This window comes from Canis lupus, unplaced genomic scaffold (genome assembly GCF_011100685.1).
Source record: "Canis lupus familiaris isolate Mischka breed German Shepherd unplaced genomic scaffold, alternate assembly UU_Cfam_GSD_1.0 chrUn_S1641H1832, whole genome shotgun sequence".
Classification (NCBI taxonomy): Eukaryota; Metazoa; Chordata; class Mammalia; order Carnivora; family Canidae; genus Canis; species Canis lupus.
The window spans coordinates 25,230-50,973 of NW_023330485.1; the positions used below are offsets into that span (position 1 = coordinate 25,230).

Here is a 25,744-nt window from a genome sequence, read left to right on the forward strand (position 1 = left end):
CAGGCCAGTGGGGGCAGCACAGGTCACTGCGGGGAGACCAGGCTGGGGAGCAGCACAGAGCACAGGCAGCAGCAGTGGCCTCAGGGAGTATTGCAGGCAGGGGGAGGACGGCAGGCAGGGGGAGGACGGCAGGCAGTGTGGGAGGACAGCAGGCAGGGGGAGCACGGCAGGCAGTGGGGGGACAACAGGCAGTGGGGACACAACAGGCAGTGGGGGGGACAACGCAGTGGGAGCAGCACAGGCCGGTCAGAGCAGCACAGAAGACAGGCAGCAGGGGTGCCAGGAGGAAGCAGCGCAGGGCAGCTGGCGAGCGCAGGCAGCGGGCGTGCAGCAGGCAGCGGGAGCGCAGCAGGCAGTGGGAGCGGCCCAGGCCGGTCGGAGCAGCGCACACCACCGGCAGCGGCGGTGGCCAGCGAGGGCAGGGCAGGCCGATGGAGCACGACGGCCCGAGGAAGCAGCCCAGGCCAGTGGGAACAGAGCAGGGCAGGCGTGCGCAACGCAGGTTGCTCAGAGCAGCGGAGACTACGGGAAGCAGCGGTGGCCAGAGGGAGAAGTGGCGGCTGAGGGTGCAGCGGTGGCCACGGGGAGCAGCGCAGGCCAACGGAGCCCCGTGGCTTAAGGAAGCAGCAGCCCAGGCCAATCGGAGCAGCGCAGGTGAGCGTGAGCAACGCAGGTCGGATGGAGCAGCGCAGGCCATAGAGTGCGGCGGTGGCCAGACGGTCAGCGAAGGCGGTGGGCGCAGAAGAGATGGCGGGCGCGGCGCAGGCAGCGGGCCCACAGCGGGCAGTGGACGCTCAACAGGCCGGGGAGCTCAGAAGCCAGCGGGCGCACCAAAGGCAGTGGGCACGCAACAGGCAGGGGGATCTTCAAAAGGCAGTGGGAGCCCGACACGCGGTGGGAGCACGACAGGCCGTGGGAGCAGCACAGGCCGGTCAGGGCAGCACGCACCATCGGCAGCAGCGGTGGCCAACGGGAGCACGGCAGGCGAATGGAGCATGGCGGCCTGAGGAAGCGGCACGGGCCAGTGGGAGCAGCGCAGGTCGATCAGAGCAGCAAAGATCATAGGGAGCGGCGGTGGCCAGAGGGAGCAGCGCAGGCGAGAGGGAGCAGCGCAGGCCAATGGAGCGGCGGGGGCTGAAGGAAGCAGCCCAGGCCAGGCAGAGCAGCGCACGTCACTGTGCGGAGCGAGCGGAGGTCGGTCAGAGCAGCGCAGACCGTAGGCAGCAGCGGTGGCCAGAGGGAGCAGCGGTGCCCGGAGGGAACGGCGCAGGCCAGAGGATGCAGTGCAGGCCAAAGGGCAACGGTGGCCGAAGAACCAGCACAGGCCAGTGGGAGCAGCACAGGTCGCCGTGGGGTGAGCACGTTGGGGAGCAGCACAGGGCACAGGCGGCGGCAGTGGCCTCAGGGAGTATTGCAGGCAGTGGGCACGGCGCAGGCTGCGGGAATACGGCAGGCAGGATGAGTACAATAGGCGGGGGGGGGGGGGGTACAACTGGGGGGGCACAACAGGCAGTGGGGGCACCGCAGGCTGTGGGGGGACAACAGGCTTTGGGGGGCACAACAGGCTGGGGGGGCACAACAGGCAGGGGGGCAACACAGGCTGTGGGGGGACAACAGGCAGGGGGGCACCACAGGCTGTGGGGGGACAACAGGCAGTGGGGGCACCACAGGCTGTGAGGGGGACAACAGGCAGTGGGGGCACCACAGGCTGTGGGGGACCACAGGCAGTGGGGGCACAACAACAGGCTGTGGGGAGACAACAGGCTGTGGGGGGCACAACAGGCTGTGGGGAGACAACAAGTAGTGGGGGCACCACAGCCTGTGGGGGGACAAGAGGCTGTCGGGGGCACAACAGGCTGTGGGGAGACAACAAGTAGTGGGGGCACCACAGCCTGTGGGGGGACAACCGGCAGTGGGGGGCACAACAGGCTGTGGGGGGGCACAACAGGCAGTGGGGGCACCACAGCCTGTGGGGGGCAGCAGGCTGTGGGGGGCACAACAGGCTGTGGGGGGGCACAACAGGCTGTAGGGGGGCACAACAGGCAGTGGGAGCAGCACAGGCCGGTCAGAGCAGCACAGGTCCTAGGCAGCAGGGGTGCCAGGAGGAAGCCGTCCAGGCCAGTTGGCGAGCGCAGGCAGTGGCGCAGCGCACGCAGCGGGCGTGCAGCAGGCTTCGGGAGCACGGCAGGCAGTGGGCGCGCGACAGGCGGCGGGAACACAGCAGGCAGTGAGGGGACAGCAGGCGTTGGGATCACAACCGGCAGTGGGGAGGCAACGAGCCGCGGGAGCACAACAGGCAGTGGGAGCAGCAGAGGCCGGTCAGAGAAACGCAGATCCTCGGTAGCAGCGTCGGCCAACGGGAGCACGGCGGGCCAGTGGAGCATGGCGGCCTGAGGAAGCAGCACGGGCCCGTGGGAGCGGCGCACGTCGGTCAGAGCAGCGCAGACCCTAGGTAGCGGCGGTGGCCAGAGGGAGCAGCGCAGGCCGATGGAGCTCTGGTGGCTTAAGGAAGCAGCCCGGGCCAGTCAGAGCGGCGCAGGGGAGCGGGTGCCACGCAGGTCGGACGGAGCAGCCCAGGCCACAGGGTGCAGCGGTGGCCAGACGGGCAGCGAAGGCAGCGGGCGCAACACAGTCTGTGGTGGCAGTGCAGGCCTTGGCGCAGAGCATGTCGTCGGCGCCGCGCAGGCAGTGGGCGCACAGCGGGCTGTGGGCCCGCAGCGGGCAGTGGGAGGACAACGGGCAGTGGGAGCAGCACATGCGGTCGGAGCAGCACCGACCTGACGCAGCAGAGGCGGCCAGAGGGTGAAGCGGAGACCAGAGGCAGCGCAGGCGGCAGAGAGCAGGGCAGGAAGGACGGAGCAGCACGGGCCGGAGGGAGCGGCGCACACCACAGAGAGGAGAGCGGGGCGGGGGGAGAGGGAGCAGCGCGGGGCAGAGCGAGCAGCGCGGGGCAGAGCGAGCAGCGCAGGCGAGCAGGGCAGGGGGGGCAGCGCAGGCCGCAGGGAGCAGTGGAAGGAGCAGCGCACATGAGAGGGAGCAGCACAGGCCGGAGGGACAGGGTGGAGGGCAGAGGGAGGAGCAAAGGCCAGAAGGAGCAGCGCAGGACATAGGGAGCAGCGCAGGCCGGAGGGAGCAGCGCGGGCCGCGGAGGGAGCGCAGGGCGATGGGTGCAGCGCAGGGCAGGGGGAGCAGCGCAGGCGTGAGGCAGCAGCGCAGGACGAAGGGAGCGGCGCTGGGCATAGGGAGCAGCGCAGGCAGGCCTGGGGGTGCAGCGCGGGCCGCGGAGGGAGCAGCACAGGCCGGAGGGAGGGGTGGAGGGGAGAGGGAGGTGCAAAGGCCACAAGGAGCAGCGCAGGGCATAGGGAGCAGAGCAGGGCTGGGGGAGCAGCGCGGTGGGTGCAGCGCAGGGCAGGGGGAGCAGCGCAGGCGTGAGGAGCAGCAACGCAGGGCTTAGGGAGCAGCGCAGGGCATAGGGAGCAGCGCAGGCCTGCGGGTGCAGCGCGGGCCGCGGAGGGAGCGCAGCGCGGTGGGTGCAGCGCAAGGCAGGGGGAGCAGCGCGGGCCTGGGGGTGCAGCGCAGGCCGGAGGGAGCAGCGCGGGCCAGAGGAAGCAGCTCAGCCGGGAGGCGGAAGCGCACGCTGCGGAAGGAGCGAAGGAGCGCAAGACACAGGGAGCAACAGAGGTCCGCGGGAGCAGCGCAGATCAGTGGGAGCAGCACAGGCGAGAGACAGAGAGAAGCGGAGTCAAGAAGCAGCGCAGGGGGGCCGGCGGACAGGCTGCAGGGAGCAGCGCAGCCTTGGGGGAGCGGCGCAGACCGGGGGGAGCAGCGGAGGTGAGAGGGAGGAGGAAGGCCACACGGAGCAGCAGCAGCAGCAGCGCAGAGCAGAGGGAGCAGCGCAAAGCAAAGGGAGCGGCGCAAGCCAGAGGGAGGAGTGCATCCCACGGGAGCAGGGCAGGGTGGTGGGAGCAGCGCAGGGCGTTAGGAGCAGCGCAGGCTGATGGCAGTAGCGGAGGGAGCAGCGGGGCCCGGAAGGAGGAGCGCAGGCAGTGGCGCGGCACAGGCAGAGGGCGCGGCGCGGGCAGCGGGAGCACAGCGGGCTGTGGGACCTCAGCCGGCAGTGGGCGCACAACAGGCAGTGACGACGACGGGCAGTGGGGGCACAGCAGGCAGCGGCAGCACTGCGGGCTGCTCAGAGCAGCACAGGTAACAGGCAGCAGCGCAGGCCAGTGGGGGCAGCACAGGTCACTGCGGGGAGACCAGGCTGGGGAGCAGCACAGAGCACAGGCAGCAGCAGTGGCCTCAGGGAGTATTGCAGGCAGGGGGAGGACGGCAGGCAGGGGGAGGACGGCAGGCAGTGTGGGAGGACAGCAGGCAGGGGGAGCACGGCAGGCAGTGGGGGGACAACAGGCAGTGGGGACACAACAGGCAGTGGGGGGGACAACAGGCAGTGGGAGCAGCACAGGCCGGTCAGAGCAGCACAGAAGACAGGCAGCAGGGGTGCCAGGAGGAAGCAGCGCAGGGCAGCTGGCGAGCGCAGGCAGCGGGCGTGCAGGCAGGGGGAGCGCAGCAGGCAGTGGGAGCGGCCCAGGCCGGTCGGAGCAGCGCACACCACCGGCAGCGGCGGTGGCCAGCGAGGGCAGGGCAGGCCGATGGAGCACGACGGCCCGAGGAAGCAGCCCAGGCCAGTGGGAACAGAGCAGGGCAGGCGTGCGCAACGCAGGTTGCTCAGAGCAGCGGAGACTACGGGAAGCAGCGGTGGCCAGAGGGAGAAGTGGCGGCTGAGGGTGCAGCGGTGGCCACGGGGAGCAGCGCAGGCCAACGGAGCCCCCGTGGCTTAAGGAAGCAGCAGCCCAGGCCAATCGGAGCAGCGCAGGTGAGCGTGAGCAACGCAGGTCGGATGGAGCAGCGCAGGCCATAGAGTGCGGCGGTGGCCAGACGGTCAGCGAAGGCGGTGGGCGCAGAAGAGATGGCGGGCGCGGCGCAGGCAGCGGGCCCACAGCGGGCAGTGGACGCTCAACAGGCCGCGGGAGCTCAGAAGCCAGCGGGCGCACCAAAGGCAGTGGGCACGCAACAGGCAGGGGGATCTTCAAAAGGCAGTGGGAGCCCGACACGCGGTGGGAGCACGACAGGCCGTGGGAGCAGCACAGGCCGGTCAGGGCAGCACGCACCATCGGCAGCAGCGGTGGCCAACGGGAGCACGGCAGGCGAATGGAGCATGGCGGCCTGAGGAAGCGGCACGGGCCAGTGGGAGCAGCGCAGGTCGATCAGAGCAGCAAAGATCATAGGGAGCGGCGGTGGCCAGAGGGAGCAGCGCAGGCGAGAGGGAGCAGCGCAGGCCAATGGAGCGGCGGGGGCTGAAGGAAGCAGCCCAGGCCAGGCAGAGCAGCGCACGTCACTGTGCGGAGCGAGCGGAGGTCGGTCAGAGCAGCGCAGACCGTAGGCAGCAGCGGTGGCCAGAGGGAGCAGCGGTGCCCGGAGGGAACGGCGCAGGCCAGAGGATGCAGTGCAGGCCAAAGGGCAACGGTGGCCGAAGAACCAGCACAGGCCAGTGGGAGCAGCACAGGTCGCCGTGGGGTGAGCACGTTGGGGAGCAGCACAGGGCACAGGCGGCGGCAGTGGCCTCAGGGAGTATTGCAGGCAGTGGGCACGGCGCAGGCTGCGGGAATACGGCAGGCAGGATGAGTACAATAGGCGGGGGGGGGGGGTACAACTGGGGGGGCACAACAGGCAGTGGGGGCACCGCAGGCTGTGGGGGGACAACAGGCTTTGGGGGGCACAACAGGCTGGGGGGCACAACAGGCAGGGGGGCAACACAGGCTGTGGGGGGACAACAGGCAGGGGGGCACCACAGGCTGTGGGGGGACAACAGGCAGTGGGGGCACCACAGGCTGTGAGGGGGACAACAGGCAGTGGGGGCACCACAGGCTGTGGGGGACCACAGGCAGTGGGGGCACAACAACAGGCTGTGGGGAGACAACAGGCTGTGGGGGGCACAACAGGCTGTGGGGAGACAACAAGTAGTGGGGGCACCACAGCCTGTGGGGGGACAAGAGGCTGTCGGGGGCACAACAGGCTGTGGGGAGACAACAAGTAGTGGGGGCACCACAGCCTGTGGGGGGACAACCGGCAGTGGGGGGCACAACAGGCTGGGGGGGCACAACAGGCAGTGGGGGCACCACAGCCTGTGGGGGGACAGCAGGCTGTGGGGGGCACAACAGGCTGTGGGGGGGCACAACAGGCTGTGGGGGGGCACAACAGGCAGTGGGAGCAGCACAGGCCGGTCAGAGCAGCACAGGTCCTAGGCAGCAGGGGTGCCAGGAGGAAGCCGTCCAGGCCAGTTGGCGAGCGCAGGCAGTGGCGCAGCGCACGCAGCGGGCGTGCAGCAGGCTTCGGGAGCACGGCAGGCAGTGGGCGCGCGACAGGCGGCGGGAACACAGCAGGCAGTGGGGACAGCAGGCGTTGGGATCACAACCGGCAGTGGGGAGGCAACGAGCCGCGGGAGCACAACAGGCAGTGGCGGCACAACAGGCAGGGGAGCAGCAGACGGTCAGAGAAACGCAGATCCTCGGCAGCAGCGTCGGCCAACGGGAGCACGGCGGGCCAGTGGAGCATGGCGGCCTGAGGAAGCAGCACGGGCCCGTGGGAGCGGCGCACGTCGGTCAGAGCAGCGCAGACCCTAGGTAGCGGCGGTGGCCAGAGGGAGCAGCGCAGGCCGATGGAGCTCTGGTGGCTTAAGGAAGCAGCCCGGGCCAGTCAGAGCGGCGCAGGGGAGCGGGTGCCACGCAGGTCGGACGGAGCAGCCCAGGCCACAGGGTGCAGCGGTGGCCAGACGGGCAGCGAAGGCAGCGGGCGCAACACAGTCTGTGGTGGCAGTGCAGGCCTTGGCGCAGAGCATGTCGTCGGCGCCGCGCAGGCAGTGGGCGCACAGCGGGCTGTGGGCCCGCAGCGGGCAGTGGGAGGACAACGGGCAGTGGGAGCAGCACATGCGGTCGGAGCAGCACCGACCTGACGCAGCAGAGGCGGCCAGAGGGTGAAGCGGAGACCAGAGGCAGCGCAGGCGGCAGAGAGCAGGGCAGGAAGGACGGAGCAGCACGGGCCGGAGGGAGCGGCGCACACCACAGAGAGGAGAGCGGGGCGGGGGGAGAGGGAGCAGCGCGGGGCAGAGCGAGCAGCGCGGGGCAGAGCGAGCAGCGCAGGCGAGCAGGGCAGGGGGGGCAGCGCAGGCCGCAGGGAGCAGTGGAAGGAGCAGCGCACATGAGAGGGAGCAGCACAGGCCGGAGGGACAGGGTGGAGGGCAGAGGGAGGAGCAAAGGCCAGAAGGAGCAGCGCAGGACATAGGGAGCAGCGCAGGGCTGGGGCAGCAGCGCAGGCCGGAGGGAGCAGCGCGGGCCGCGGAGGGAGCGCAGGGCGGTGGGTGCAGCGCAGGGCAGGGGGAGCAGCGCAGGCGTGAGGCAGCAGCGCAGGACGAAGGGAGCGGCGCTGGGCATAGGGAGCAGCGCAGGCAGGCCTGGGGGTGCAGCGCGGGCCGCGGAGGGAGCAGCACAGGCCGGAGGGAGGGGTGGAGGGGAGAGGGAGGTGCAAAGGCCACAAGGAGCAGCGCAGGGCATAGGGAGCAGAGCAGGGCTGGGGGAGCAGCGCGGTGGGTGCAGCGCAGGGCAGGGGGGAGCAGCGCAGGCGTGAGGCAGCAACGCAGGGCTTAGGGAGCAGCGCTGGGCATAGGGAGCAGCGCAGGCCTGCGGGTGCAGCGCGGGCCGCGGAGGGAGCGCAGCGCGGTGGGTGCAGCGCAAGGCAGGGGGAGCAGCGCGGGCCTGGGGGTGCAGCGCAGGCCGGAGGGAGCAGCGCGGGCCAGAGGAAGCAGCTCAGCCGGGAGGCGGAAGCGCACGCCTGCGGAAGGAGCGAAGGAGCGCAAGACACAGGGAGCAACAGAGGTCCGCGGGAGCAGCGCAGATCAGTGGGAGCAGCACAGGCGAGAGACAGAGAGAAGCGGAGTCAAGAAGCAGCGCAGGGGGGCCGGCGGACAGGCTGCAGGGAGCAGCGCAGCCTTGGGGGAGCGGCGCAGACCGGGGGGAGCAGCGGAGGTGAGAGGGAGGAGGAAGGCCACACGGAGCAGCAGCAGCAGCAGCGCAGAGCAGAGGGAGCAGCGCAAAGCAAAGGGAGCGGCGCAAGCCAGAGGGAGGAGTGCATCCCACGGGAGCAGGGCAGGGTGGTGGGAGCAGCGCAGGGCGTTAGGAGCAGCGCAGGCTGATGGCAGTAGCGGAGGGAGCAGCGGGGCCCGGAAGGAGGAGCGCAGGCAGTGGCGCGGCACAGGCAGAGGGCGCGGCGCGGGCAGCGGGAGCACAGCGGGCTGTGGGACCTCAGCCGGCAGTGGGCGCACAACAGGCAGTGACGACGACGGGCAGTGGGGGCACAGCAGGCAGCGGCAGCACTGCGGGCTGCTCAGAGCAGCACAGGTAACAGGCAGCAGCGCAGGCCAGTGGGGGCAGCACAGGTCACTGCGGGGAGACCAGGCTGGGGAGCAGCACAGAGCACAGGCAGCAGCAGTGGCCTCAGGGAGTATTGCAGGCAGGGGGAGGACGGCAGGCAGGGGGAGGACAGCAGGCAGTGTGGGAGGACAGCAGGCAGGGGAGCACGGCAGGCAGTGGGGGGACAACAGGCAGTGGGGACACAACAGGCAGTGGGGGGGACAACAGGCAGTGGGAGCAGCACAGGCCGGTCAGAGCAGCACAGAAGACAGGCAGCAGGGGTGCCAGGAGGAAGCAGCGCAGGGCAGCTGGCGAGCGCAGGCAGCGGGCGTGCAGCAGGCAGCGGGAGCGCAGCAGGCAGTGGGAGCGGCCCAGGCCGGTCGGAGCAGCGCACACCACCGGCAGCGGCGGTGGCCAGCGAGGGCAGGGCAGGCCGATGGAGCACGACGGCCCGAGGAAGCAGCCCAGGCCAGTGGGAACAGAGCAGGGCAGGCGTGCGCAACGCAGGTTGCTCAGAGCAGCGGAGACTACGGGAAGCAGCGGTGGCCAGAGGGAGAAGTGGCGGCTGAGGGTGCAGCGGTGGCCACGGGGAGCAGCGCAGGCCAACGGAGCCCCCGTGGCTTAAGGAAGCAGCAGCCCAGGCCAATCGGAGCAGCGCAGGTGAGCGTGAGCAACGCAGGTCGGATGGAGCAGCGCAGGCCATAGAGTGCGGCGGTGGCCAGACGGTCAGCGAAGGCGGTGGGGCGCAGAAGAGATGGCGGGCGCGGCGCAGGCAGCGGGCCCACAGCGGGCAGTGGACGCTCAACAGGCCGCGGGAGCTCAGAAGCCAGCGGGCGCACCAAAGGCAGTGGGCACGCAACAGGCAGGGGGATCTTCAAAAGGCAGTGGGAGCCCGACACGCGGTGGGAGCACGACAGGCCGTGGGAGCAGCACAGGCCGGTCAGGGCAGCACGCACCATCGGCAGCAGCGGTGGCCAACGGGAGCACGGCAGGCGAATGGAGCATGGCGGCCTGAGGAAGCGGCACGGGCCAGTGGGAGCAGCGCAGGTCGATCAGAGCAGCAAAGATCATAGGGAGCGGCGGTGGCCAGAGGGAGCAGCGCAGGCGAGAGGGAGCAGCGCAGGCCAATGGAGCGGCGGGGGCTGAAGGAAGCAGCCCAGGCCAGGCAGAGCAGCGCACGTCACTGTGCGGAGCGAGCGGAGGTCGGTCAGAGAGCAGCGCAGACCGTAGGCAGCAGCGGTGGCCAGAGGGAGCAGCGGTGCCCGGAGGGAACGGCGCAGGCCAGAGGATGCAGTGCAGGCCAAAGGGCAACGGTGGCCGAAGAACCAGCACAGGCCAGTGGGAGCAGCACAGGTCGCCGTGGGGTGAGCACGTTGGGGAGCAGCACAGGGCACAGGCGGCGGCAGTGGCCTCAGGGAGTATTGCAGGCAGTGGGCACGGCGCAGGCTGCGGGAATACGGCAGGCAGGATGAGTACAATAGGCGGGGGGGGGGGGTACAACTGGGGGGGCACAACAGGCAGTGGGGGCACCGCAGGCTGTGGGGGGACAACAGGCTTTGGGGGGCACAACAGGCTGGGGGGGCACAACAGGCAGGGGGCAACACAGGCTGTGGGGGGACAACAGGCAGGGGGGCACCACAGGCTGTGGGGGGACAACAGGCAGTGGGGGCACCACAGGCTGTGAGGGGGACAACAGGCAGTGGGGGCACCACAGGCTGTGGGGGACCACAGGCAGTGGGGGCACAACAACAGGCTGTGGGGAGACAACAGGCTGTGGGGGGCACAACAGGCTGTGGGGAGACAACAAGTAGTGGGGGCACCACAGCCTGTGGGGGGACAAGAGGCGGGGGGCACAACAGGCTGTGGGGAGACAACAAGTAGTGGGGGCACCACAGCCTGTGGGGGGACAACAGGCAGTGGGGGGCACAACAGGCTGTGGGGGGGCACAACAGGCAGTGGGGGCACCACAGCCTGTGGGGGGACAGCAGGCTGTGGGGGGCACAACAGGCTGTGGGGGGGCACAACAGGCTGTAGGGGGGCACAACAGGCAGTGGGAGCAGCACAGGCCGGTCAGAGCAGCACAGGTCCTAGGCAGCAGGGGTGCCAGGAGGAAGCCGTCCAGGCCAGTTGGCGAGCGCAGGCAGTGGCGCAGCGCACGCAGCGGGCGTGCAGCAGGCTTCGGGAGCACGGCAGGCAGTGGGCGCGCGACAGGCGGCGGGAACACAGCAGGCAGTGAGGGGACAGCAGGCGTTGGGATCACAACCGGCAGTGGGGAGGCAACGAGCCGCGGGGCAGCGGCACAACAGGCAGGGAGCAGCAGAGGCCGGTCAGAGAAACGCAGATCCTCGGTAGCAGCGTCGGCCAACGGGAGCACGGCGGGCCAGTGGAGCATGGCGGCCTGAGGAAGCAGCACGGGCCCGTGGGAGCGGCGCACGTCGGTCAGAGCAGCGCAGACCCTAGGTAGCGGCGGTGGCCAGAGGGAGCAGCGCAGGCCGATGGAGCTCTGGTGGCTTAAGGAAGCAGCCCGGGCCAGTCAGAGCGGCGCAGGGGAGCGGGTGCCACGCAGGTCGGACGGAGCAGCCCAGGCCACAGGGTGCAGCGGTGGCCAGACGGGCAGCGAAGGCAGCGGGCGCAACACAGTCTGTGGTGGCAGTGCAGGCCTTGGCGCAGAGCATGTCGTCGGCGCCGCGCAGGCAGTGGGCGCACAGCGGGCTGTGGGCCCGCAGCGGGCAGTGGGAGGACAACGGGCAGTGGGAGCAGCACATGCGGTCGGAGCAGCACCGACCTGACGCAGCAGAGGCGGCCAGAGGGTGAAGCGGAGACCAGAGGCAGCGCAGGCGGCAGAGAGCAGGGCAGGAAGGACGGAGCAGCACGGGCCGGAGGGAGCGGCGCACACCACAGAGAGGAGAGGGGCGGGGGGAGAGGGAGCAGCGCGGGGCAGAGCGAGCAGCGCGGGGCAGAGCGAGCAGCGCAGGCGAGCAGGGCAGGGGGGGCAGCGCAGGCCGCAGGGAGCAGTGGAAGGAGCAGCGCACATGAGAGGGAGCAGCACAGGCCGGAGGGACAGGGTGGAGGGCAGAGGGAGGAGCAAAGGCCAGAAGGAGCAGCGCAGGACATAGGGAGCAGCGCAGGGCTGGGGCAGCAGCGCGGGAGGGAGCAGCGGGGCCGCGGAGGGAGCGCAGGGCGATGGGTGCAGCGCAGGGCAGGGGGAGCAGCGCAGGCGTGAGGCAGCAGCGCAGGACGAAGGGAGCGGCGCTGGGCATAGGGAGCAGCGCAGGCAGGCCTGGGGGTGCAGCGCGGGCCGCGGAGGGAGCAGCACAGGCCGGAGGGAGGGGTGGAGGGGAGAGGGAGGTGCAAAGGCCACAAGGAGCAGCGCAGGGCATAGGGAGCAGAGCAGGGCTGGGGGAGCAGCGCGGTGGGTGCAGCGCAGGGCAGGGGGAGCAGCGCAGGCGTGAGGCAGCAACGCAGGGCTTAGGGAGCAGCGCTGGGCATAGGGAGCAGCGCAGGCCTGCGGGTGCAGCGCGGGCCGCGGAGGGAGCGCAGCGCGGTGGGTGCAGCGCAAGGCAGGGGGAGCAGCGCGGGCCTGGGGGTGCAGCGCAGGCCGGAGGGAGCAGCGCGGGCCAGAGGAAGCAGCTCAGCCGGGAGGCGGAAGCGCACGCCTGCGGAAGGAGCGAAGGAGCGCAAGACACAGGGAGCAACAGAGGTCCGCGGGAGCAGCGCAGATCAGTGGGAGCAGCACAGGCGAGAGACAGAGAGAAGCGGAGTCAAGAAGCAGCGCAGGGGGGCCGGCGGACAGGCTGCAGGGAGCAGCGCAGCCTTGGGGGAGCGGCGCAGACCGGGGGGAGCAGCGGAGGTGAGAGGGAGGAGGAAGGCCACACGGAGCAGCAGCAGCAGCAGCGCAGAGCAGAGGGAGCAGCGCAAAGCAAAGGGAGCGGCGCAAGCCAGAGGGAGGAGTGCATCCCACGGGAGCAGGGCAGGGTGGTGGGAGCAGCGCAGGGCGTTAGGAGCAGCGCAGGCTGATGGCAGTAGCGGAGGGAGCAGCGGGGCCCGGAAGGAGGAGCGCAGGCAGTGGCGCGGCACAGGCAGAGGGCGCGGCGCGGGCAGCGGGAGCACAGCGGGCTGTGGGACCTCAGCCGGCAGTGGGCGCACAACAGGCAGTGACGACGACGGGCAGTGGGGGCACAGCAGGCAGCGGCAGCACTGCGGGCTGCTCAGAGCAGCACAGGTAACAGGCAGCAGCGCAGGCCAGTGGGGGCAGCACAGGTCACTGCGGGGAGACCAGGCTGGGGAGCAGCACAGAGCACAGGCAGCAGCAGTGGCCTCAGGGAGTATTGCAGGCAGGGGGAGGACGGCAGGCAGGGGGAGGACGGCAGGCAGTGTGGGAGGACAGCAGGCAGGGGGAGCACGGCAGGCAGTGGGGGGACAACAGGCAGTGGGGACACAACAGGCAGGGGGGGGACAACAGGCAGTGGGAGCAGCACAGGCCGGTCAGAGCAGCACAGAAGACAGGCAGCAGGGGTGCCAGGAGGAAGCAGCGCAGGGCAGCTGGCGAGCGCAGGCAGCGGGCGTGCAGCAGGCAGCGGGAGCGCAGCAGGCAGTGGGAGCGGCCCAGGCCGGTCGGAGCAGCGCACACCACCGGCAGCGGCGGTGGCCAGCGAGGGCAGGGCAGGCCGATGGAGCACGACGGCCCGAGGAAGCAGCCCAGGCCAGTGGGAACAGAGCAGGGCAGGCGTGCGCAACGCAGGTTGCTCAGAGCAGCGGAGACTACGGGAAGCAGCGGTGGCCAGAGGGAGAAGTGGCGGCTGAGGGTGCAGCGGTGGCCACGGGGAGCAGCGCAGGCCAACGGAGCCCCCGTGGCTTAAGGAAGCAGCAGCCCAGGCCAATCGGAGCAGCGCAGGTGAGCGTGAGCAACGCAGGTCGGATGGAGCAGCGCAGGCCATAGAGTGCGGCGGTGGCCAGACGGTCAGCGAAGGCGGTGGGCGCAGAAGAGATGGCGGGCGCGCGCGCAGGCAGCGGGCCCACAGCGGGCAGTGGACGCTCAACAGGCCGCGGGAGCTCAGAAGCCAGCGGGCGCACCAAAGGCAGTGGGCACGCAACAGGCAGGGGGATCTTCAAAAGGCAGTGGGAGCCCGACACGCGGTGGGAGCACGACAGGCCGTGGGAGCAGCACAGGCCGGTCAGGGCAGCACGCACCATCGGCAGCAGCGGTGGCCAACGGGAGCACGGCAGGCGAATGGAGCATGGCGGCCTGAGGAAGCGGCACGGGCCAGTGGGAGCAGCGCAGGTCGATCAGAGCAGCAAAGATCATAGGGAGCGGCGGTGGCCAGAGGGAGCAGCGCAGGCGAGAGGGAGCAGCGCAGGCCAATGGAGCGGCGGGGGCTGAAGGAAGCAGCCCAGGCCAGGCAGAGCAGCGCACGTCACTGTGCGGAGCGAGCGGAGGTCGGTCAGAGCAGCGCAGACCGTAGGCAGCAGCGGTGGCCAGGGAGAGCAGCGGTGCCCGGAGGGAACGGCGCAGGCCAGAGGATGCAGTGCAGGCCAAAGGGCAACGGTGGCCGAAGAACCAGCACAGGCCAGTGGGAGCAGCACAGGTCGCCGTGGGGTGAGCACGTTGGGGAGCAGCACAGGGCACAGGCGGCGGCAGTGGCCTCAGGGAGTATTGCAGGCAGTGGGCACGGCGCAGGCTGCGGGAATACGGCAGGCAGGATGAGTACAATAGGCGGGGGGGGGGGGTACAACTGGGGGGGCACAACAGGCAGTGGGGGCACCGCAGGCTGTGGGGGGACAACAGGCTTTGGGGGGCACAACAGGCTGGGGGGGCACAACAGGCAGGGGGGCAACACAGGCTGTGGGGGGACAACAGGCAGGGGGGCACCACAGGCTGTGGGGGGACAACAGGCAGTGGGGGCACCACAGGCTGTGAGGGGGACAACAGGCAGTGGGGGCACCACAGGCTGTGGGGGACCACAGGCAGTGGGGGCACAACAACAGGCTGTGGGGAGACAACAGGCTGTGGGGGGCACAACAGGCTGTGGGGAGACAACAAGTAGTGGGGGCACCACAGCCTGTGGGGGGACAAGAGGCTGTCGGGGGCACAACAGGCTGTGGGGAGACAACAAGTAGTGGGGGCACCACAGCCTGTGGGGGGACAACAGGCAGTGGGGGGCACAACAGGCTGTGGGGGGGCACAACAGGCAGTGGGGGCACCACAGCCTGTGGGGGGACAGCAGGCTGTGGGGGGCACAACAGGCTGTGGGGGGGCACAACAGGCTGTAGGGGGGCACAACAGGCAGTGGGAGCAGCACAGGCCGGTCAGAGCAGCACAGGTCCTAGGCAGCAGGGGTGCCAGGAGGAAGCCGTCCAGGCCAGTTGGCGAGCGCAGGCAGTGGCGCAGCGCACGCAGCGGGCGTGCAGCAGGCTTCGGGAGCACGGCAGGCAGTGGGCGCGCGACAGGCGGCGGGAACACAGCAGGCAGTGAGGGGACAGCAGGCGTTGGGATCACAACCGGCAGTGGGGAGGCAACGAGCCGCGGGAGGAGCACAACAGGCAGTGGGAGCAGCAGAGGCCGGTCAGAGAAACGCAGATCCTCGGTAGCAGCGTCGGCCAACGGGAGCACGGCGGGCCAGTGGAGCATGGCGGCCTGAGGAAGCAGCACGGGCCCGTGGGAGCGGCGCACGTCGGTCAGAGCAGCGCAGACCCTAGGTAGCGGCGGTGGCCAGAGGGAGCAGCGCAGGCCGATGGAGCTCTGGTGGCTTAAGGAAGCAGCCCGGGCCAGTCAGAGGCGCAGGGGAGCGGGTGCCACGCAGGTCGGACGGGAGCAGCCCAGGCCACAGGGTGCAGCGGTGGCCAGACGGGCAGCGAAGGCAGCGGGCGCAACACAGTCTGTGGTGGCAGTGCAGGCCTTGGCGCAGAGCATGTCGTCGGCGCCGCGCAGGCAGTGGGCGCACAGCGGGCTGTGGGCCCGCAGCGGGCAGTGGGAGGACAACGGGCAGTGGGAGCAGCACATGCGGTCGGAGCAGCACCGACGACTGACGCAGCAGAGGCGGCCAGAGGGTGAAGCGGAGACCAGAGGCAGCGCAGGCGGCAGAGAGCAGGGCAGGAAGGACGGAGCAGCACGGGCCGGAGGGAGCGGCGCACACCACAGAGAGGAGAGCGGGGCGGGGGGAGAGGGAGCAGCGCGGGGGCAGAGCGAGCAGCGCGGGGCAGAGCGAGCAGCGCAGGCGAGCAGGGCAGGGGGGGCAGCGCAGGCCGCAGGGAGCAGTGGAAGGAGCAGCGCACATGAGAGGGAGCAGCACAGGCCGGAGGGACAGGGTGGAGGGCAGAGGGAGGAGCAAAGGCCAGAAGGAGCAGCGCAGGACATAGGGAGCAGCGCAGGGCTGGGGCAGCAGCGCAGGCCGGAGGGAGCAGCGCGGGCCGCGGAGGGAGCGCAGGGCGATGGGTGCAGCGCAGGGCAGGGGGAGCAGCGCAGGCGTGAGGCAGCAGCGCAGGACGAAGGGAGCGGCGCTGGGCATAGGGAGCAGCGCAGGCAGGCCTGGGGGTGCAGCGCGGGCCGCGGAGGGAGCAGCACAGGCCGGAGGGAGGGGTGGAGGGGAGAGGGAGGTGCAAAGGCCACAAGGAGCAGCGCGCAGGGCATAGGGAGCAGAGCAGGGCTGGGGGAGCAGCGCGGTGGGTGCAGCGCAGGGCAGGGGGAGCAGCGCAGGCGTGAGGCAGCAACGCAGGGCTTAGGGAGCAGCGCTGGGCATAGGGAGCAGCGCAGGCCTGCGGGTGCAGCGCGGGCCGCGGAGGGAGCGCAGCGCGGTGGGTGCAGCGCAAGGCAGGGGGAGCAGCGCGGGCCTGGGGGTGCAGCGCAGGCCGGAGGGAGCAGCGCGGGCCAGAGGAAGCAGCTCAGCCGGGAGGCGGAAGCGCACGCCTGCGGAAGGAGCGAAGGAGCGCAAGACACAGGGAGCAACAGAGGTCCGCGGGAGCAGCGCAGATCAGTGGGAGCAGCACAGGCGAGAGACAGAGAGAAGCGGAGTCAAGAAGCAGCGCAGGGGGGCCGGCGGACAGGCTGCAGGGAGCAGCGCAGCCTTGGGGGAGCGGCGCAGACCGGGGGGAGCAGCGGAGGTGAGAGGGAGGAGGAAGGCCACACGGAGCAGCAGCAGCAGCAGCGCAGAGCAGAGGGAGCAGCGCAAAGCAAAGGGAGCGGCGCAAGCCAGAGGGAGGAGTGCATCCCACGGGAGCAGGGCAGGGTGGTGGGAGCAGCGCAGGGCGTTAGGAGCAGCGCAGGCTGATGGCAGTAGCGGAGGGAGCAGCGGGGCCCGGAAGGAGGAGCGCAGGCAGTGGCGCGGCACAGGCAGAGGGCGCGGCGCGGGCAGCGGGAGCACAGCGGGCTGTGGGACCTCAGCCGGCAGTGGGCGCACAACAGGCAGTGACGACGACGGGCAGTGGGGGCACAGCAGGCAGCGGCAGCACTGCGGGCTGCTCAGAGCAGCACAGGTAACAGGCAGCAGCGCAGGCCAGTGGGGGCAGCACAGGTCACTGCGGGGAGACCAGGCTGGGGAGCAGCACAGAGCACAGGCAGCAGCAGTGGCCTCAGGGAGTATTGCAGGCAGGGGGAGGACGGCAGGCAGGGGGAGGACGGCAGGCAGTGTGGGAGGACAGCAGGCAGGGGGAGCACGGCAGGCAGTGGGGGGACAACAGGCAGTGGGGACACAACAGGCAGTGGGGGGGACAACAGGCAGTGGGAGCAGCACAGGCCGGTCAGAGCAGACAGAAGACAGGCAGCAGGGGTGCCAGGAGGAAGCAGCGCAGGGCAGCTGGCGAGCGCAGGCGGGCGTGCAGCAGGCAGCGGGAGCGCAGCAGGCAGTGGGAGCGGCCCAGGCCGGTCGGAGCAGCGCACACCACCGGCAGCGGCGGTGGCCAGCGAGGGCAGGGCAGGCCGATGGAGCACGACGGCCCGAGGAAGCAGCCCAGGCCAGTGGGAACAGAGCAGGGCAGGCGTGCGCAACGCAGGTTGCTCAGAGCAGCGGAGACTACGGGAAGCAGCGGTGGCCAGAGGGAGAAGTGGCGGCTGAGGGTGCAGCGGTGGCCACGGGGAGCAGCGCAGGCCAACGGAGCCCCCGTGGCTTAAGGAAGCAGCAGCCCAGGCCAATCGGAGCAGCGCAGGTGAGCGTGAGCAACGCAGGTCGGATGGAGCAGCGCAGGCCATAGAGTGCGGCGGTGGCCAGACGGTCAGCGAAGGCGGTGGGCGCAGAAGAGATGGCGGGCGCGGCGCAGGCAGCGGGCCCACAGCGGGCAGTGGACGCTCAACAGGCCGCGGGAGCTCAGAAGCCAGCGGGCGCACCAAAGGCAGTGGGCACGCAACAGGCAGGGGGATCTTCAAAAGGCAGTGGGCGCCCGACACGCGGGGGAGCACGACAGGCCGTGGGAGCAGCACAGGCCGGTCAGGGCAGCACGCACCATCGGCAGCAGCGGTGGCCAACGGGAGCACGGCAGGCGAATGGAGCATGGCGGCCTGAGGAAGCGGCACGGGCCAGTGGGAGCAGCGCAGGTCGATCAGAGCAGCAAAGATCATAGGGAGCGGCGGTGGCCAGAGGGAGCAGCGCAGGCGAGAGGGAGCAGCGCAGGCCAATGGAGCGGCGGGGGCTGAAGGAAGCAGCCCAGGCCAGGCAGAGCAGCGCACGTCACTGTGCGGAGCGAGCGGAGGTCGGTCAGAGCAGCGCAGACCGTAGGCAGCAGCGGTGGCCAGAGGGAGCAGCGGTGCCCGGAGGGAACGGCGCAGGCCAGAGGATGCAGTGCAGGCCAAAGGGCAACGGTGGCCGAAGAACCAGCACAGGCCAGTGGGAGCAGCACAGGTCGCCGTGGGGTGAGCACGTTGGGGAGCAGCACAGGGCACAGGCGGCGGCAGTGGCCTCAGGGAGTATTGCAGGCAGTGGGCACGGCGCAGGCTGCGGGAATACGGCAGGCAGGATGAGTACAATAGGCGGGGGGGGGGGTACAACTGGGGGGGCACAACAGGCAGTGGGGGCACCGCAGGCTGTGGGGGACAACAGGCTTTGGGGGCACAACAGGCTGGGGGGCACAACAGGCAGGGGGGCAACACAGGTGGGGGGACAACAGGCAGGGGGCACCACAGGCTGTGGGGGACAACAGGCAGTGGGGGCACCACAGGCTGTGAGGGGGACAACAGGCAGTGGGGGCACCACAGGCTGTGGGGGACCACAGGCAGGGGGCACAACAACAGGCTGTGGGGAGACAACAGGCTGTGGGGGGCACAACAGGCTGTGGGGAGACAACAAGTAGTGGGGGCACCACAGCCTGTGGGGGGACAAGAGGCTGTCGGGGGCACAACAGGCTGTGGGGAGACAACAAGTAGTGGGGGCACCACAGCCTGTGGGGGACAACAGGCAGTGGGGGGCACAACAGGCTGTGGGGGGGCACAACAGGCAGTGGGGGCACCACAGCCTGTGGGGGACAGCAGGCTGTGGGGGGCACAACAGGCTGTGGGGGGGCACAACAGGCGGGGGGCACAACAGGCAGTGGGAGCAGCACAGGCCGGTCAGAGCAGCACAGGTCCTAGGCAGCAGGGGTGCCAGGAGGAAGCCGTCCAGGCCAGTTGGCGAGCGCAGGCAGTGGCGCAGCGCACGCAGCGGGCGTGCAGCAGGCTTCGGGAGCACGGCAGGCAGTGGGCGCGCGACAGGCGGCGGGAACACAGCAGGCAGTGAGGGGACAGCAGGCGTTGGGATCACAACCGGCAGTGGGGAGGCAACGAGCCCGCGGGGCACAACAGGCAGTGGGAGCAGCAGAGGCCGGTCAGAGAAACGCAGATCCTCGGTAGCAGCGTCGGCCAACGGGAGCACGGCGGGCCAGTGGAGCATGGCGGCCTGAGGAAGCAGCACGGGCCCGTGGAGCGGCGCACGTCGGTCAGAGCAGCGCAGACCCTAGGTAGCGGCGGTGGCCAGAGGGAGCAGCGCAGGCCGATGGAGCTCTGGTGGCTTAAGGAAGCAGCCCGGGCCAGTCAGAGCGGCGCAGGGGAGCGGGTGCCACGCAGGTCGGACGGAGCAGCCCAGGCCACAGGGTGCAGCGGTGGCCAGACGGGCAGCGAAGGCAGCGGGCGCAACACAGTCTGTGGTGGCAGTGCAGGCCTTGGCGCAGAGCATGTCGTCGGCGCCGCGCAGGCAGTGGGCGCACAGGGCTGTGGGCCCGCAGCGGGCAGTGGGAGGACAACGGGCAGTGGGAGCAGCACATGCGGTCGGAGCAGCACCGACCTGACGCAGCAGAGGCGGCCAGAGGGTGAAGCGGAGACCAGAGGCAGCGCAGGCGGCAGAGAGCAGGGCAGGAAGGACGGAGCAGCACGGGCCGGAGGGAGCGGCGCACACCACAGAGAGGAGAGCGGGGCGGGGGAGAGGGAGCAGCGCGGGGCAGAGCGAGCAGCGCGGGGCAGAGCGAGCAGCGCAGGCGAGCAGGGCAGGGGGGGCAGCGCAGGCCGCAGGGAGCAGTGGAAGGAGCAGCGCACATGAGAGGGAGCAGCACAGGCCGGAGGGACAGGGTGGAGGGCAGAGGGGAGCAAAGGCCAGAAGGAGCAGCGCAGGACATAGGGAGCAGCGCAGGCGGAGGGAGCAGCGCGGGCCGCGGAGGGAGCGCAGGGCGATGGGTGCAGCGCAGGGCAGGGGGAGCAGCGCAGGCGTGAGGCAGCAGCGCAGGACGAAGGGAGCGGCGCTGGGCATAGGGAGCAGCGCAGGCAGGCCTGGGGGTGCAGCGCGGGCCGCGGAGGGAGCAGCACAGGCCGGAGGGAGGGGTGGAGGGGAGAGGGAGGTGCAAAGGCCACAAGGAGCAGCGCAGGGCATAGGGAGCAGAGCAGGGCTGGGGGAGCAGCGCGGTGGGTGCAGCGCAGGGCAGGGGGAGCAGCGCAGGCGTGAGGCAGCAACGCAGGGCTTAGGGAGCAGCGCTGGGCATAGGGAGCAGCGCAGGCCTGCGGGTGCAGCGCGGGCCCGGAGGGAGCGCAGCGCGGTGGGTGCAGCGCAAGGCAGGGGAGCAGCGCGGGCCTGGGGGTGCAGCGCAGGCCGGAGGGAGCAGCGCGGGCCAGAGGAAGCAGCTCAGCCGGGAGGCGGAAGCGCACGCCTGCGGAAGGAGCGAAGGAGCGCAAGACACAGGGAGCAACAGAGGTCCGCGGGAGCAGCGCAGATCAGTGGGAGCAGCACAGGCGAGAGACAGAGAGAAGCGGAGTCAAGAAGCAGCGCAGGGGGGCCGGCGGACAGGCTGCAGGGAGCAGCGCAGCCTTGGGGGAGCGGCGCAGACCGGGGGGAGCAGCGGAGGTGAGAGGGAGGAGGAAGGCCACACGGAGCAGCAGCAGCAGCAGCGCAGAGCAGAGGGAGCAGCGCAAAGCAAAGGGAGCGGCGCAAGCCAGAGGGAGGAGTGCATCCCACGGGAGCAGGGCAGGGTGGTGGGAGCAGCGCAGGGCGTTAGGAGCAGCGCAGGCTGATGGCAGTAGCGGAGGGAGCAGCGGGGCCCGGAAGGAGGAGCGCAGGCAGTGGCGCGGCACAGGCAGAGGGCGCGGCGCGGGCAGCGGGAGCACAGCGGTGTGGGACCTCAGCCGGCAGTGGGCGCACAACAGGCAGTGACGACGACGGGCAGTGGGGGCACAGCAGGCAGCGGCAGCACGGGCTGCTCAGAGCAGCACAGGTAACAGGCAGCAGCGCAGGCCAGTGGGGGCAGCACAGGTCACTGCGGGGAGACCAGGCTGGGGAGCAGCACAGAGCACAGGCAGCAGCAGTGGCCTCAGGGAGTATTGCAGGCAGGGGGAGGACGGCAGGCAGGGGGAGGACGGCAGGCAGTGTGGGAGGACAGCAGGCAGGGGGAGCACGGCAGGCAGTGGGGGGACAACAGGCAGTGGGGACACAACAGGCAGTGGGGGGGACAACAGGCAGTGGGAGCAGCACAGGCCGGTCAGAGCAGCACAGAAGACAGGCAGCAGGGGTGCCAGGAGGAAGCAGCGCAGGGCAGCTGGCGAGCGCAGGCAGCGGGCGTGCAGCAGGCAGCGGGAGCGCAGCAGGCAGTGGGAGCGGCCCAGGCCGGTCGGAGCAGCGCACACCACCGGCAGCGGCGGTGGCCAGCGAGGGCAGGGCAGGCCGATGGAGCACGACGGCCCGAGGAAGCAGCCCAGGCCAGTGGGAACAGAGCAGGGCAGGCGTGCGCAACGCAGGTTGCTCAGAGCAGCGGAGACTACGGGAAGCAGCGGTGGCCAGAGGGAGAAGTGGCGGCTGAGGGTGCAGCGGTGGCCACGGGAGCAGCGCAGGCCAACGGAGCCCCCGTGGCTTAAGGAAGCAGCAGCCCAGGCCAATCGGAGCAGCGCAGGTGAGCGTGAGCAACGCAGGTCGGATGGAGCAGCGCAGGCCATAGAGTGCGGCGGTGGCCAGACGGTCAGCGAAGGCGGTGGGCGCAGAAGAGATGGCGGGCGCGGCGCAGGCAGCGGGCCCACAGCGGGCAGTGGACGCTCAACAGGCCGCGGGAGCTCAGAAGCCAGCGGGCGCACCAAAGGCAGTGGGCACGCAACAGGCAGGGGGATCTTCAAAAGGCAGTGGGAGCCCGACACGCGGTGGGAGCACGACAGGCCGTGGGAGCAGCACAGGCCGGTCAGGGCAGCACGCACCATCGGCAGCAGCGGTGGCCAACGGGAGCACGGCAGGCGAATGGAGCATGGCGGCCTGAGGAAGCGGCACGGGCCAGTGGGAGCAGCGCAGGTCGATCAGAGCAGCAAAGATCATAGGGAGCGGCGGTGGCCAGAGGGAGCAGCGCAGGCGAGAGGGAGCAGCGCAGGCCAATGGAGCGGGGGGGCTGAAGGAAGCAGCCCAGGCCAGGCAGAGCAGCGCACGTCACTGTGCGGAGCGAGCGGAGGTCGGTCAGAGCAGCGCAGACCGTAGGCAGCAGCGGTGGCCAGAGGGAGCAGCGGTGCCCGGAGGGAACGGCGCAGGCCAGAGGATGCAGTGCAGGCCAAAGGGCAACGGTGGCCGAAGAACCAGCACAGGCCAGTGGGAGCAGCACAGGTCGCCGTGGGGTGAGCACGTTGGGGAGCACACAGGGCACAGGCGGCGGCAGTGGCCTCAGGGAGTATTGCAGGCAGTGGGCACGGCGCAGGCTGCGGGAATACGGCAGGCAGGATGAGTACAATAGGCGGGGGGGGGGGGTACAACTGGGGGGGCACAACAGGCAGTGGGGGCACCGCAGGCTGTGGGGGGACAACAGGCTTTGGGGGCACAACAGGCTGGGGGGGCACAACAGGCAGGGGGGCAACACAGGCTGTGGGGGGACAACAGGCAGGGGGGCACCACAGGCTGTGGGGGGACAACAGGCAGTGGGGGCACCACAGGCTGTGAGGGGGACAACAGGCAGTGGGGGCACCACAGGTGGGGGACCACAGGCAGTGGGGGCACAACAACAGGCTGTGGGGAGACAACAGGCTGTGGGGGGCACAACAGGCTGTGGGGAGACAACAAGTAGTGGGGGCACCACAGCCTGTGGGGGGACAAGAGGCTGTCGGGGGCACAACAGGCTGTGGGGAGACAACAAGTAGTGGGGGCACCACAGCCTGTGGGGGGACAACAGGCAGTGGGGGGCACAACAGGCTGTGGGGGGCACAACAGGCAGTGGGGGCACCACAGCCTGTGGGGGGACAGCAGGCTGTGGGGGCACAACAGGCTGTGGGGGGGCACAACAGGCTGTAGGGGGGCACAACAGGCAGTGGGAGCAGCACAGGCCGGTCAGAGCAGCACAGGTCCTAGGCAGCAGGGGTGCCAGGAGGAAGCCGTCCAGGCCAGTTGGCGAGCGCAGGCAGTGGCGCAGCGCACGCAGCGGGCGTGCAGCAGGCTTCGGGAGCACGGCAGGCAGTGGGCGCGCGACAGGCGGCGGGAACACAGCAGGCAGTGAGGGGACAGCAGGCGTTGGGATCACAACCGGCAGTGGGGAGGCAACGAGCCGCGGGAGCACAACAGGCAGTGGGGCACAACAGGCAGTGGGAGCAGCAGAGGCCGGTCAGAGAAACGCAGATCCTCGGTAGCAGCGTCGGCCAACGGGAGCACGGCGGGCCAGTGGAGCATGGCGGCCTGAGGAAGCAGCACGGGCCCGTGGGAGCGGCGCACGTCGGTCAGAGCAGCGCAGACCCTAGGTAGCGGCGGTGGCCAGAGGGAGCAGCGCAGGCCGATGGAGCTCTGGTGGCTTAAGGAAGCAGCCCGGGCCAGTCAGAGCGGCGCAGGGGAGCGGGTGCCACGCAGGTCGGACGGAGCAGCCCAGGCCACAGGGTGCAGCGGTGGCCAGACGGGCAGCGAAGGCAGCGGGCGCAACACAGTCTGTGGTGGCAGTGCAGGCCTTGGCGCAGAGCATGTCGTCGGCGCCGCGCAGGCAGTGGGCGCACAGCGGGCTGTGGGCCCGCAGCGGGCAGTGGGAGGACAACGGGCAGTGGGAGCAGCACATGCGGTCGGAGCAGCACCGACCTGACGCAGCAGAGGCGGCCAGAGGGTGAAGCGGAGACCAGAGGCAGCGCAGGCGGCAGAGAGCAGGGCAGGAAGGACGGAGCAGCACGGGCCGGAGGGAGCGGCGCACACCACAGAGAGGAGAGCGGGGGGGGGGAGAGGGAGCAGCGCGGGGCAGAGCGAGCAGCGCGGGGCAGAGCGAGCAGCGCAGGCGAGCAGGGCAGGGGGGGCAGCGCAGGCCGCAGGGAGCAGTGGAAGGAGCAGCGCACATGAGAGGGAGCAGCACAGGCCGGAGGGACAGGGTGGAGGGCAGAGGGAGGAGCAAAGGCCAGAAGGAGCAGCGCAGGACATAGGGAGCAGCGCAGGGCTGGGGCAGCAGCGCAGGCCGGAGGGAGCAGCGCGGGCCGCGGAGGGAGCGCAGGGCGATGGGTGCAGCGCAGGGCAGGGGGAGCAGCGCAGGCGTGAGGCAGCAGCGCAGGACGAAGGGAGCGGCGCTGGGCATAGGGAGCAGCGCAGGCAGGCCTGGGGGTGCAGCGCGGGCCGCGGAGGGAGCAGCACAGGCCGGAGGGAGGGGTGGAGGGAGAGGGAGGTGCAAAGGCCACAAGGAGCAGCGCAGGGCATAGGGAGCAGAGCAGGGCTGGGGGAGCAGCGCGGTGGGTGCAGCGCAGGGCAGGGGGAGCAGCGCAGGCGTGAGGCAGCAACGCAGGGCTTAGGGAGCAGCGCTGGGCATAGGGAGCAGCGCAGGCCTGCGGGTGCAGCGCGGGCCGCGGAGGGAGCGCAGCGCGGTGGGTGCAGCGCAAGGCAGGGGGAGCAGCGCGGGCCTGGGGGTGCAGCGCAGGCCGGAGGGAGCAGCGCGGGCCAGAGGAAGCAGCTCAGCCGGGAGGCGGAAGCGCACGCCTGCGGAAGGAGCGAAGGAGCGCAAGACACAGGGAGCAACAGAGGTCCGCGGGAGCAGCGCAGATCAGTGGGAGCAGCACAGGCGAGAGACAGAGAGAAGCGGAGTCAAGAAGCAGCGCAGGGGGGCCGGCGGACAGGCTGCAGGGAGCAGCGCAGCCTTGGGGGAGCGGCGCAGACCGGGGGGAGCAGCGGAGGTGAGAGGGAGGAGGAAGGCCACACGGAGCAGCAGCAGCAGCAGCGCAGAGCAGAGGGAGCAGCGCAAAGCAAAGGGAGCGGCGCAAGCCAGAGGGAGGAGTGCATCCCACGGGAGCAGGGCAGGGTGGTGGGAGCAGCGCAGGGCGTTAGGAGCAGCGCAGGCTGATGGCAGTAGCGGAGGGAGCAGCGGGGCCCGGAAGGAGGAGCGCAGGCAGTGGCGCGGCACAGGCAGAGGGCGCGCGCGGGCAGCGGGAGCACAGCGGGCTGTGGGACCTCAGCCGGCAGTGGGCGCACAACAGGCAGTGACGACGACGGGCAGTGGGGGCACAGCAGGCAGCGGCAGCACTGCGGGCTGCTCAGAGCAGCACAGGTAACAGGCAGCAGCGCAGGCCAGTGGGGGCAGCACAGGTCACTGCGGGGAGACCAGGCTGGGGAGCAGCACAGAGCACAGGCAGCAGCAGTGGCCTCAGGGAGTATTGCAGGCAGGGGGAGGACGGCAGGCAGGGGGAGGACGGCAGGCAGTGTGGGAGGACAGCAGGCAGGGGAGCACGGCAGGCAGTGGGGGGACAACAGGCAGTGGGGACACAACAGGCAGTGGGGGGGACAACAGGCAGTGGGAGCAGCACAGGCCGGTCAGAGCAGCACAGAAGACAGGCAGCAGGGGTGCCAGGAGGAAGCAGCGCAGGGCAGCTGGCGAGCGCAGGCAGCGGGCGTGCAGCAGGCAGCGGGAGCGCAGCAGGCAGTGGGAGCGGC

At 70.7% G+C, this 25,744-nt stretch overlaps 1 protein-coding gene across 1 annotated transcript; it reads right to left on the bottom strand.

Moving 5' to 3' along the window:
* Positions 1-2,448: 2,448 nt before the first annotated feature.
* Positions 2,449-3,240, bottom strand: LOC119878449 (keratin-associated protein 10-2-like). Its single transcript, XM_038589081.1, has one exon. The coding sequence runs from the start codon at positions 3,238-3,240 to the stop codon at positions 2,449-2,451; it is 792 nt and encodes a 263-aa protein (XP_038445009.1).
* Positions 3,241-25,744: the final 22,504 nt, after the last annotated feature.